We start from the raw sequence: 12971 nt of genomic DNA on the forward strand, positions 1-12971 counted from the left end.
ACAGAAGACTGTGAGCAAGCATTCAGAGACCTCAAGGGAGCAGTTTGCACACATCCAGTTCTACACAGTCCAGACTTCACCAAACCATTCATCTTGCAAACTGATGCTTCAGGAGTTGGCCTTGGTGCTGTCCTTCAGCAAGAGGTGGAGGGTGAAAGAAGGCCTGTGGTGTTTCTGAGTCGGAAACTACTCAACAGGGAGACGAGGTATTCGACGGTGGAGAAAGAGTGCTTGGCCATGAAATGGGCTATTGAGGCCTTGAGGTATTATCTTCTGGGACGTCACTTCACTCTAGAGACTGATCATCGTGCTCTCCAGTGGTTGAACCGCATGAGGGATGCGAACGCCCGCATTGCAGGATGGTACCTGTCTCTGCAGCCTTATGACTTTACGGTCCAGTATAGGCCTGGGAAGTCAAATGTGGTTGCTGACTGTTTATCTAGGATGACAGAGGACTGAAGCACTTCGCGCTTAAGAGAGGGAGGAGGAAATGTAAGGAAGAGGACTCCCTTACTATATTTATTTATATTATACTATCTGTATAGCACTTTAGAGCACACCTTTCACTTTATTAAAAGCACCTTATCAAGCACTTTATTTAGCATTGCACTTTAAGCATGGATTTGCACAGTAAAACATTTGCACACAAGAAGTTTAAATATTTATTGACTATTTATTGGGAATTTTAAAATCAGTTGGTAGCCTTATTTCAGATCCTGCACAGCTGCTCCTCATCAAGGAATGTGGTGGTTGTCTGTCAGGAGAAAAGAATGGTGACTGAAATTGTGATTAAGGTTTACCAGTAAGGAAAACTAATGCAAATGGGTGTGAAATCTAGGGATAAAAGTAGTGCAAATAAGTGTAAGATAATGATTACTCACCTTTCTTGCCTGTGTCCTCCTCAGGGTGTTTGGGCAAATGTTTCCCCGGGGGTCCAGACACCATTTAAAGGTTCCGGGAGAGACCATTGGTAGAGAGTGTGGTGAATCTTTTTGTGCTTGGGTTTCTGGGTTTTTATAATATTGGGTTTGGTGTAATATTAAAGTGTGAAATATTTATTAATATGTAAATGTGAAATGTATTTGTGTATTTATTTATTCTTATTGATATATTGTATACTGTGGTGGAAGGTTGGGATTTAATAACTTGAGAGTGGAATAATGGTTAAGTCTGTGACAGCTGAACATATTTAAGGCTGCCAGTTGTCATTAGTTGTGGATTTTTTGTGCTGTGAAGAAGCTCGACAAATTGTTGTAAGGAGAGCTGCATAGAAAATAAATACTTTGTTCCACTACACTTGTCTTGGTCCACCTCACTGTGTTTCCAGCCGCTAAGGGCCGCCCTGTTACAATCAGGAATCATCATGCGAATGATATGGTAATTATAAATAATGTTAAATAATGAAAGGACCATAAGTACACAGAGGAGAATATAAAAATGGGTGGGAAGTGGGGCAGAGCTGAAACAATTTAGGACAGAACGTAAAACTCAAAACAAGATATGAGAGACAATAACCAACAAAGTGAAACAACTAAACTAAAGACTGAGATAAGGAAAATCACAGAACATGAAACGCTGATGAGGCTAAAACAATTAACCAATATACAAGACAACTCAAGTACCCAAACTCTAATAATAAACTCTGTGAATACTGAATTCAGTTCAGTTATTCTAGCATCAACAATAGTCACCCCAAGGCTAACTAGAACTTGAATATAACTCTATTCTCACTTGACTTTAGGTTTCTAGTTCTTTCTGCTGACAGAAACAGTAAAGAACTCAAACAAATCAGCCTTTTTTTAGTCTTAAAGAAAGTCGACACATCTGTATAGGTCAAATTAAGACACCTTGTATAAGCCATCAAAAGTAATAAGGTTAAAAAGTCTGCAGCTCTCCTAGAAATTTTGTTGTTTTGAGCTAAATGCTAACGTGTTCACAATGGCAATGTTAACGTTGCTGTGGTCAGTCAGGTCTAACATCCTGACTGTCCAGTTCAGCTCTTGCACCTTTCTGAAGTGACATTTTCACATGTTCCATACATTTCACTGAATAAAAAGGTGCTTCTATGAAATAGGTCACTTCAACATCTGCTATGTAAGAGTATTTGGTTCTTAAACCAGTCAAAATGGCAGCTCATTCCAGAAAAGAACGAAGGACGATGTGACTCTGTACCGACAAGAAGTATCAGTATGTTAGCACAATAGCACTGGCTATGTAGCATAAACAACAGATGATAATGGGAATGTTATGAGTTTTATATGTAATTGCACAAAGCAAATCAAAGTATGGGAAAAACAGAACCTTTTCTTTATCATGGTAAATTACTAAATTTATTGTCTTTTAACCATGTCAAAATTTTTAGTGGATATCCATTAAGACTTTTGCTATTTCAGTTTGAACTTGTGTTGAGGACCAGCAGCTTGTTTACAGAGGGGAAAATAAGCATTGAAGGTGCCAACATTTTCACACTAAACATTTTTAATGGAGCTATAGATGTGAAATTTTCTGATGTAATCTAGACATAGAAAGAAATCAAAACAAATAAGTCCAAAAAGGAACTTATGTGTAATAAAGTGGAATGACACAGGTATAAATTGTTTTATGCTACCAGGTTCAATACTTATGTTCCTACATGGTTGCTGTCTATGTTTTACCCACATAATGCGTGTCCTCAGTGGTGCTCCTTGATGGATTCTACACAAGACCTAGTTCTTCACAGACAGCACAGTTCACAGAAACACCCTGTTCATCGCTGCATGTTCCCATCTGTGCAGCATGGGCCAGTAAAGCATCTGGTCAGTATTCAACATTTGGGACATTTTAAAGTTAGGGAAGAAAGCTAATTTTAGGGGAAAAGTCCTCTTGCAGTCTGTATGTATGCTTGCCAAACAGATTCATCCAGATCACTGCCTTACTTTTTGGCTTATCTTAATTCTTTCTCCAACATCTTTGCATGTGGGATAGATAAACCTGTTCAACTTGCCTGTTAATGCAAATATCTAGCCAATACCAGCCAATAACATGGCAGCAACTCGATGCATTTGGTTCATGTAGACTAAAGCTGACCTGTTAAAGTAGTAGTTCTCTGGTTGAGAAATGTCTTATTGATCAGAAGTCAGAGGTTAAACACTCTGTGCTAAGAAGAAGAGTCAAAAATAACAACAAAAAAAACCAAACAAATGTTGAAGCAGATGGTCTACAGCAGCAGACTACCACACTATCTAAACTTCACTGTACTCAAATGGCTTCAATCTGTGACAAAGTGGATGAGCAGTTGCAATGCTCTCCATTTGTCCGGCATCTCCTGGTGTAGGTGTCCTGAAGCGGGGGGAGAGCAATCTTGCAGCAGCGTTCTGCTGTACGGATCGCCCTCTGAAGAGCTTTTTGGTCCTTAACACAGCTGTTCCCAAACCAGGATGTGATGTGATGCTCTCCACAGCGCCTGTATAGAAAATCCTGAGAATCTTTGGAGAGACCCTGAACTTCCTCAGTTGCCATAGGTGGTACAGGCGCTGCCTAGCCTTTTTGGTCTGGACATGAATGTGGGAAGACCATGTCAGGTCTGAGGAGACATGGACACTGAGATATTTGAAGGACTGCACCCTCTCCACTGGAGCTCCATTGATGATAATGGGCTTGTAGTCTCTGTGCTGACTCCTTCTGAAGTCCACCACCAGCTCCTTGGTCTTGCCAACATTCAGCTGGAGATGGTTGTCCTGGCACCATGATGCCAGATTCTTAACTTCATCCATGTAGGCCGCCTCATCGTTGTTGGAGATGGCACCCAACACCACTGTGTCATCAGCAAACTTCACAATGGTGTCGGAGCTGTGGGTGGCCACTCAGTCTGAAGTGTAGAGGGAGTAGAGCAGTGGCGAGAGGACACATCCCTGTGGCGCTCCCGTGTTGATGGTGATGCTGTTGGAAATGCACTTACCCATCCTCACCACCTGACAGTGAGGAAGTCCAACACCCATGCACACAGACAGCTGTTGACTCCCAGATCCCTCAGCTTTGTGAACAGTCTGCAGGGCACTATTGTGTTAAATGCTGAACTGTAATCAACAAACAGCATTCTCACATAGTTACCCTGTTTAAGTTTAAGTTACGACCTTGGCTTCCTGTGCTGTATATTTTGTTCTTTCTAATCAGACAAATAAGGCCATGATTCTCTGCAAACAGCATTTCTTTTAAATCAACAGTATAATGCATCATAAAACAGTGTAATATTTCATTCCTTTTTTTTTTCTCAGAATGAACAATCAATTAATTTCATTACATGTACACGTGGATTTCAGTTCAGCATCAATCATCAAAATGCATTTTGAGAAGAAATTTATTTTGAGCGAAGAAAAGCTGCGTGCAAAAAATGTATTTCAGTGTTTGCTATTATCCACACACACACACACACACACACACACAACAGCAGCCCCTCTCGCTCAGTTTTTGCATCTGCGCTTGCTCGCAATGTGCTGCTTGCGCTCTCAACATTTCTGCCTCTTTCTGTACACCGTTATATTTGTGTCACAAAACCAACCAAACCAATCACAGACTTGGATGCAAAAAAATCTGACTGGCTCGTTTGAGTTTTGGACGAAATGGATTCTGGGATATTGCATTTCGTCATTTTGAGCTGATTGGAGACCAAAACAGCCAATCAGATATTTTTTTTGCATCCAAGTCTATGATTGTATGATTTTGTGGCATAACTATAACGGTGTACAGAAAGAGCTGAACACGCACGGGCAGAAATGTTGAGAGCGCAAGCAGCACATTGCGAGCGAGCGCAGATGCAAAAACTGAGCGAGAGGGGCTGCTGTTGTGTGTGTGTGTGTGTGTGTGGATAATAGCAAACACTGAAATACATTTTTTGCATGCAGCAATGAATTTTGTTCACTCAAATTTAGCTTTTCTTCGCTGTAAATAAATTTCTTCTCAAAATTCAACACTTGCACCTGCAAATTAGTTTTACGTGCGTTCAGAATAGTGGCACAAAAATAACGCCATAGGTTTGGCCCCAACAGCACACATTGACGCAGAAGTCACCAACCTTTGTCTCTCAAAACTAGGCGCCTGCTAATGCCTGTCTATCTGCTGTCTCCCTATCTCGTGTCCTTGCTGCACATTTCTTCGCACACTGTGTTCTCCTTTCTGTTGCCTCTGCTTCTCACATGCACATCTGACTTATTCTGCCAATTCTGTGTGTGTGCTCTATGTGTGAGTGTTTAGCAGCTTGACCTATGGCCTACTTAAATGAATAACGAATATAATGCTTTACTATCGTTAATACAACTAAATCCCTAATACTACAATAATCTATTCTTACAATACAGTCAGTCTCTGCCAGGCTCAGATGAGAGAGGAGAGGCGAGCTGAGTTACCAAATCGATGTATTTTTTGTTTTTTTAATTAAGTTTGGGGGGGACGTTTTGTTAAGTTTCATGTAGGATGGGGTTCACTGTAAATAAATTACTCACCTCTGGAAACCCGAAATGTCTGCTGAGTCTGCTTCCCTACCACCTTCCTTGACGTTCGAGTCTGACTACTTTGCACAATCCTATAGAGCACCTTAGAGATGTGGTGGACCAGGAAAATCTCATCATGGATGTGTACCTGACAGATCTACAGCAACTCTTTGATGCTGTCATGTCAATATGAACCAGAATGTTTTCAGTACCTTGATGAATCAGCGCCATTAAAAATTAGGGCAGAAGGCAAAAGGGCCTAAACCAGCACTAGCAGTGTGGCCGCGATTTAAGCTCTAACAATTTCAAAGCAGAAATGATTCTAAGACAAATATTGTGGAAGGTATTGCTCCTAAATAAAATCATTACTCAATACAGCTCCACCCACTATCCGTCCAGTGTGATTCCCAGATGTGTCCCACTGACCTGTAAAGTTTCCTTGTGTACTTTCTGTGGCTGTACCAAAGCTGTACGGCAGGTGCTCTGAATTTAACTTTCTCTGTGCGGTCCTAATTCAAATTCAGACCCTGCAGAGAAAAGCATTAAGAGTGTCATTTGGGTGTATCAAGCTTAAGACCCCCATGTGTATAACACGCATCTAATTTGTAGAAAGTCCGCCGTGTGATACAAATATGCCTTTTTAATTTAAGCATAAATTAACTCTAATGTAGATTACTTTCTATATGTTTTTTATGACATGGTGATAATTGCACATAAAATTACTTTGGGTGCTTCAGTGTGAAAACACAGTGTTCATAAATACTTATGCATGAGAGGAGACTTCTTAGAATTGGACTGTACATGCAGACACAGCAAGTGCGCCTTCAATGAACAGATGAGCTTTCGCATATTGTCGAGCTTTGAATCTTACAGCTCTGTCTCAGACACTCTGTCAGTGTCCTTTTTTATTCTGCAGGTTCATGAAAAAAACGATTTATTCATAGATAACTTATCCCTGGAAAAGTCAGCAGGAGTGAGGTTTGCACTCGATGCACATGTTGCACATGTTTTTAACAGCTGTCCATTCAAACTTTACAGATATACAATGAAGAAAGGCGTCGGTTTAGTCTGGTGAAGAATCAGCCGCGGAAGATTGTTGAAAAAGTGGCCTCGGATATTGAGAAACTTCTGGCTAAAAAGCGCAAAGCACTTGATGTAAGTATGTTTCCTTGTGATTTTTAAATATTAATTTCTTAATGCCATAATCATACGATGTTGCTTTAAAAAACATGCCTTACTTATCACAACATAAAATAATCTGGTCCTTCTCATTTTTCTAATATTAGATAAATACAATCTCAGATGCACAGCAACTCGTGACATATTACGCTGTGTCCTTATTTAATTACCAAAAATCAAACTGCAGAATTAGTGTGTGAAAGTCTAACAAAACATTTACTAAATCTAAGGGAGTTAAGAGGTGTTGATAATCAAATATACCCAGTTAAAAGCATTCAGTTGTGTGTTAGCACAGTGCCAAGGAGGAAAAGATTTCAGCAATGATCTCAGAGAAACAATTATTGCTGCTGCTGTCAATCTGGGAAGGATTATAAAACCATTTCCAATATAGCGAGAAATGCTATTCACAAGGGTAAAAGCCTCAAAACAGCTGCCAATCTTTGCTGGAGTGGTGAATTTGCTGGGGTGGCTGTAGCTCAGGAGGTAGAGCAGGTCACCCACTGATCAGAAGGTGGTTCGATCCTTGGCTCCTCCAATCTGCATGCCAAGTATCCTTGGGCAAGATACTAGCCCGAGTTGCTCTCCAATGCATCCATCGGAGCTCTGAGGTCTTTACACTGGCTGCCTGTCTGTCAGAGGATAGACTTTAAAGTTCTGATGCTGGTCTATAAAGCTCTGAATGGTTTAGGACCAAAATACATCAGTGACCTTCTGACCCAGTATGAACCCTCCAGATCCCTCAGGTCATCTGGATCCATTTTTTTTATCAGTTGCCAGAGTCAGAACCAGACATGGAGAAGCTGCATTCAGCTTTTATGCTCCATATATCTGGAACAGAAAGCCTCAGATCAGCTGAAACACTCAGTTTATTTAAATCCAGGTTGAAGACTCACCTATTCTCAGCTGCATTTGAATAAAACACCAAGTCCACACTTTTAAGCTTAAATTTCAAAACTTACATTTTAACAACTGATTTTATCTACTGTTCTGATTTTATCTACTGTTTTTTTTAATCAATTTTAAATCATGCTTTTTATTTGTTTTTGTTTTTTAATGTCTCTGTAAAGCACTTTGAATCACCTTGTTGTTGAATTGTGCTATATAAATAAACTTGCCTTGCCTTGCCTATGAATGAATGTGTGTGAATGTACTTAGAAAGCACTAAGTGCTTGTGAGAATGGGTGTGATTGGGTGAATGTGGCATGTTGTATAGAGCGCTTTGAGTACCCCGGGAGACTAGAAAAGCGCCATATAAGATTCAGTCCATTTGCCTGAGCAAAGCTTAGAGAAACTGCGACAGTTAGCATTAGTACATTTGAGAAAAGTACATTTTGTTTGGAAGGGCTGCCAGGACAAAGCCTCCTCTCTCTAAAATGAACAGCATGGCTTAGGGTTGGAAAGCTGCATCTAAACAAACCACAAGGTCTTTGCAACATCATTTGTATAAACCAGAGTAAAGTGGAGATTTTTGCACATAAGTTAGAGCACCATGCTTAGCAAAAACAAAATACAGAATATCAGCAGATTGTAGTTACTTAATTTTATAACTTTTTAAAGACCAGATGATTTTTTAATCAAATTTAAATCAAATTAAATGTATAAATTAAATTCTTTATACCTAAAACCTTAGAAATGATAAAGTTTATTTTCACATGGCTACATGCAATCCATTTCTTTGTCCTTTTGTACAATGCTGTTTGTGCAAAACCTAAAAAAAGGTTTTGTAAAGATATGACCTACAGATACAAATGTTACTTGCTTATAGCGCAGATGCAAGCAAAGACAGAATAGTTTGATTGAGAACCCATTTCATGTCCTGCAAAATGCAGGACCACAGTATCATTTACAAACACCAGTTAACACAAGTCTGATTAAGTCTGTCTAATAGTGACCTTCCCCCAAAATCATCTGATTAGAGAAATTGAACATGTCATCATACTTGCTTGTCTAACGTGGCTGTGTCTCTGTAGAGGTTAGCCAGTGAAGCAGAGCGGCTCCAGCGGGAGCATCTGTGGCAGGATGAAATCAAGGTAAGTCTCAATAACATTATATTCTCAGTTCAAATTAGAAATATAATGTTACTCAGTTTATAGCTTTGATAGTTGTGCATGTAGCAAATTCAGCTCCATTTCTTTTACTCTCCATTCCCAAATGTGTTTTTTTAATTACTTGTAAGGCCTTGGTGGCTTTTTGTTTTCAACGTATTCGTCTTTACTTTCCTTCATAAGGCTTTTTGTGTTTGTAGTGGATTTGAACTGGAGTCAATCTATAGTCATTTCAAGGGGAAATTTTTTTTTCAAAAAAATAATATGTTTGAAATACTTGAAAATGTGTCGATTAAAAAATTAAGGAAACAATACAGTGTATTACAATAATATATATATTATTGTAATACACTGTATTGTTTCCCTAAAAACTTTTCAAAAAGCACATGATACTTGTCATCACACATTTCCTCACATATTAGAAACGGTACAATTTTATCTTGAATTCACTGAATAAAATAATTCAGGGGTATGTTTCTGAGCCCTGTGTCTCTAAACGGGATGACCTGAGAAAGAAACATTTACACCAGGCAGCCGAGTGGATCCCTCTGCGCTGCGCTCGTCTGGCTGAAACAGATGACTGAGTGCACTCAGCCGTGTGGTTCTTTTGAGTCCTACACACATTGGCATTCCACTTTTCCACTCGGTCTGCTTCATTTCCCCGACAAAATGAGACGGGATTAACCTCATCCTCTCACATGGGTTCTCACATCCTTCTCAGAGGCACTGAATTCCCCTGTGATTTCAAAGGACTACATGTTTTTGCTCATCCGCTACAATATGAGTAGACACTGTTGCCTTAGGCTCCCAGTTAGATTTCCACGTCTTAACTGGCCGTTGTTTTCGTTTCTTCTCTGTTTTTGAATGTAGGCAAAGTGATTTGATTATCAGAAGATGGTACACTGTTAACATAAAGGGGAGGACATGGCCACGTAGGCTGGAGTTTTTAAATGATGATCAATACTATGAGGCCGAAAGTGTGCCAAGTAAATAGCCCCCACACCATTATACCATCACCATTAGCCTGGATATGCTGTGCATTCAAAGATGCTCTTTCCATCTCTGTAAGCAGAGTCCGGTTGTGGCAGATGGCTGCTACTAAATGAGCATAGTTCTGTCAGAGATTTGTTCTTGTTAAAAGGGAGTTTTTCCTTCCCACTGTTGCCAAGTGCTTGCTTAAAGGGAGTCGTTTGATCATTGGGTTTTATCTCCATAATTGTGGGAGCTTTACCTTAGTATAAAAAGCACCTTGATGGGACTGTTTTTGTGATTTGGTGCTATATAAAGTCTGAAAGTAAAAAGGCCTGATCAGCACAGATTACCAATTTTACTCTTTGGATTTTTTAAAAATAAATATTTGTATAGAGATGGTGTTGTTTCCACTTATAACCAGTATGTATGCTAAGCTGAGCAACCCAGCCTGCTTAGCGTGGAGCTCTATATTTAGCAGAAGGATATAAGAGTGATACTCATCTTCTCATCTGTCTCTTAGCAAAGATAGGAACAAGCATATTGTTATACATAAAGGTGAGGGCATGATGAGAAAGAGACAGACTGAAGAGACGATCTGAGTAAATCCTAAACGTCTCCTTTTTTATCATATATGAATGAAACTATCCTTTATCGCTGCTGACAGATTAATGTTAGAAGAAGCAGAGCTCATAGGAGAAGTTAACATGGTGGGTGAGCAGCATCATTTCTTTGGACTGACTGAAAAAGAACACTGACTGGTAGCTCGGTGTTTTCAGAGGTGCTAAAACTTTATATTACTAACAACAGGATGACTAACGGCAGACTGATGGAGTTGTCATGTTAAGCTCGATTTAGGCTAAGGCGCTCTTTGGAGATCAAATCTGGTAATCAGAACAGGCCAAAAATAGGAACACATCCACCTCAGCGTAGATGTCACGCGTACTCTGAAGTAAAGACAGTAACAGATGGCGATGCTCCACACAAGCCTAACAGCCTGTCTACTGATTCATAATGTGAGAGTGCTGAACAGAAAACAGTACCGAACAATAGGAAACATTTGGTGGTTACAGCATCACAAATGCAGCTTTTCCTTTTTTTTTAAATGTAGTTTTAAACTAAAGACTTCTGTGCTTTTTTTGGCTGCTGTTTAGATGAAAGTGTTTCTTTGGAAAGCTCTTGTGCTTTTTGTTCACATTTTATGGATGGAGGAATAATTTTTTTTGGGCTGTAACTCCTCTCTGGGAAAAAATGTTTTGGATCCGTGCATCCAGCTTGGGGTCTCGGAACAGCTGGTGCCTGTCCCCCCCAGCTGTGACTGGGCAAGAGGTGGGGTACACCCTGGAGAGGGGCCTGACCGAGAGACAGAGAACAACAAAGTCTCAAATCCCTGGATTCAAACTGCTTCTATTTGAGGTGCTTATTGGAAAAGATACACATGGGCTAAGTCACGAAAGAACTTCGTGATTTATCAAACAGGATTCTCTAGGTTTTGGGCACGGCCATGTTCCTGGGAGTCTGGTTGTTGATTGGTGTGTACCAGTTTGTTGTGTAGGATAAGAGTCCTCCTAAAACTGATCAATGGTGGTTCAGAGGAGATCTGGGTCATTACATCGTCTCTCCCAATAATACCCCAATTCCCGTCATTATATGTTTACTTGTCTCTGCCTCTGTACTGTATGTTTTCCCCAAGACTAATTCATGTTTTATTAGTTTTGGAACATTTCTTTTAAATAAGGTTTGCGTGTCCAGGTGTTGGATAGTGTTTCTATATCTATGTTCCTTCAAACGCTATTTCCTTAGATTTAGCCTCACAATCCTTTTCCTGGGTGCAGACTGTCCTCACTCATTAGATTTGACCAAAAGGGAAATTTTCTTTAAGCCACTTTGGGTGAAAGCTGCTGGCGTGTACCTTAATGTTTCTGTCTGTTAATTTTCTAAATACAGATGTATGCAAAGTCCCTTTATTCTCTTTAAAGGTTATAAGATATAATAATTTTATTTTCTCCCTGCTGTACACTACAATAATTTAAAATTGGGATTGATTTTATTTTAAAAAACATGATCCAGATTAAGACAAACAACCTTTTTCTGAATAATGTGTTTGAAAAAAAACAAATATTTATTTTATAATTTAACAGTTTTCTTCCCTTTGACCCAGTTATACACTTGCTTAAGGAGGACTGAAAAAGCCTCCATAGCACATCCTTTGGTCTGTTTAAATACTGTGTAATGTTGTTAGTTAACATCCATTCAGTCAACGACAATAGAAAATCATTAGGTGGCATTTCATGGTCTATAGTCATGTGATTCAGTGATTCAACATGTCTGCTAACACTGTCTCTGCATCTACATTTAACTAAGAGCAACAACTATAACAAGGCTTGCCTGCTAAAATGCATTGGGGTTTTTTGCTTGTTAAGTTAAACCTGACCATCCTATAAGAATAAAGGCATTTTACAGTATTTGAAATGAGACTGCCTTGGAATTTTTTGATGATTTATCCACAAAAGCATGCTGAAATCCTACCATGAATAAAAAAAGCATTTCAGCAAGTTCCTGAAACTTCAGACAATATAGAAAACATTTCTGACCATCCAGCTAGTTATCAGCACACGTACGGCATCCATGCTCGTACGGGGGTTGTATGCAAGTATGAGTGACTTGCATGTCTGAGAATGTGAACAATAAATACAGATTTAGTAGGAGTATGCACAACTCTAAATCATGAACATGTATATGTGGCTTGTCTGCTCTTTATAAAATATAAAGAACAGAGAAGGTCACTCTTACAGATAGCTGAAAGAAACTCATCTCAGAGTGAATGTTCACAAGTGTGCTCATCAGTGAGTGGCCTTGTTTATTTCGGCAGCATCGGACCACATTTAATTCTAAACTGTATATAATTTTCAAAAAAATTACTTAAATTATTAAAAAGACATTGATTTGGGTTTTTTTGTTTGTTTGTTTTGAAACAGGGTTGTTGTATTAAAAAAATGCAGTTTTGGACTTTCGATGGGCATCATTTTAAATGAACATGCATTCTAAGTCATGGCTACGCTTACGAAGAACTGTGCAGAGACAGACTTGATACATGCATGCATATGATTACTTGTCCTCAAACTGTTTCACAGTTGCAGCCTCTTAATATCTCCATCTGTTCTCTACTAGGAGCTGGACATGGCTTATTATGATTCCAAGGCAGAGCTGGATTATGTGAGTAAGGGACAAATAAACTGAACTTTTATTTTTAAAAAAAACTAAGTACAGTAGTACCTTGGTTTATGAGTATGATTCGTTGCTGCTCGCAAAC

General features: G+C 39.3%; 1 protein-coding gene across 1 annotated transcript in view; it reads left to right on the forward strand.

The window, feature by feature from the left end:
* LOC102788387 (voltage-dependent calcium channel subunit alpha-2/delta-2-like) overlaps positions 1–12971 on the forward strand; it is a 47156-nt gene that overhangs the window by 14925 nt on the left and 19260 nt on the right. The window contains exons 3-5 of the mRNA XM_006783313.3: positions 6504–6620; positions 8615–8674; positions 12830–12874. Coding sequence (XP_006783376.1) covers positions 6504–6620; positions 8615–8674; positions 12830–12874 — 222 coding nt within the window. The remainder of the gene's footprint in view (positions 1–6503; positions 6621–8614; positions 8675–12829; positions 12875–12971) is intronic.

This window comes from Neolamprologus brichardi, chromosome 5, assembly GCF_056152115.1.
Source record: "Neolamprologus brichardi isolate AB-2024 chromosome 5, ASM5615211v1, whole genome shotgun sequence".
NCBI lineage: Eukaryota > Metazoa > Chordata > Actinopteri > Cichliformes > Cichlidae > Neolamprologus > Neolamprologus brichardi.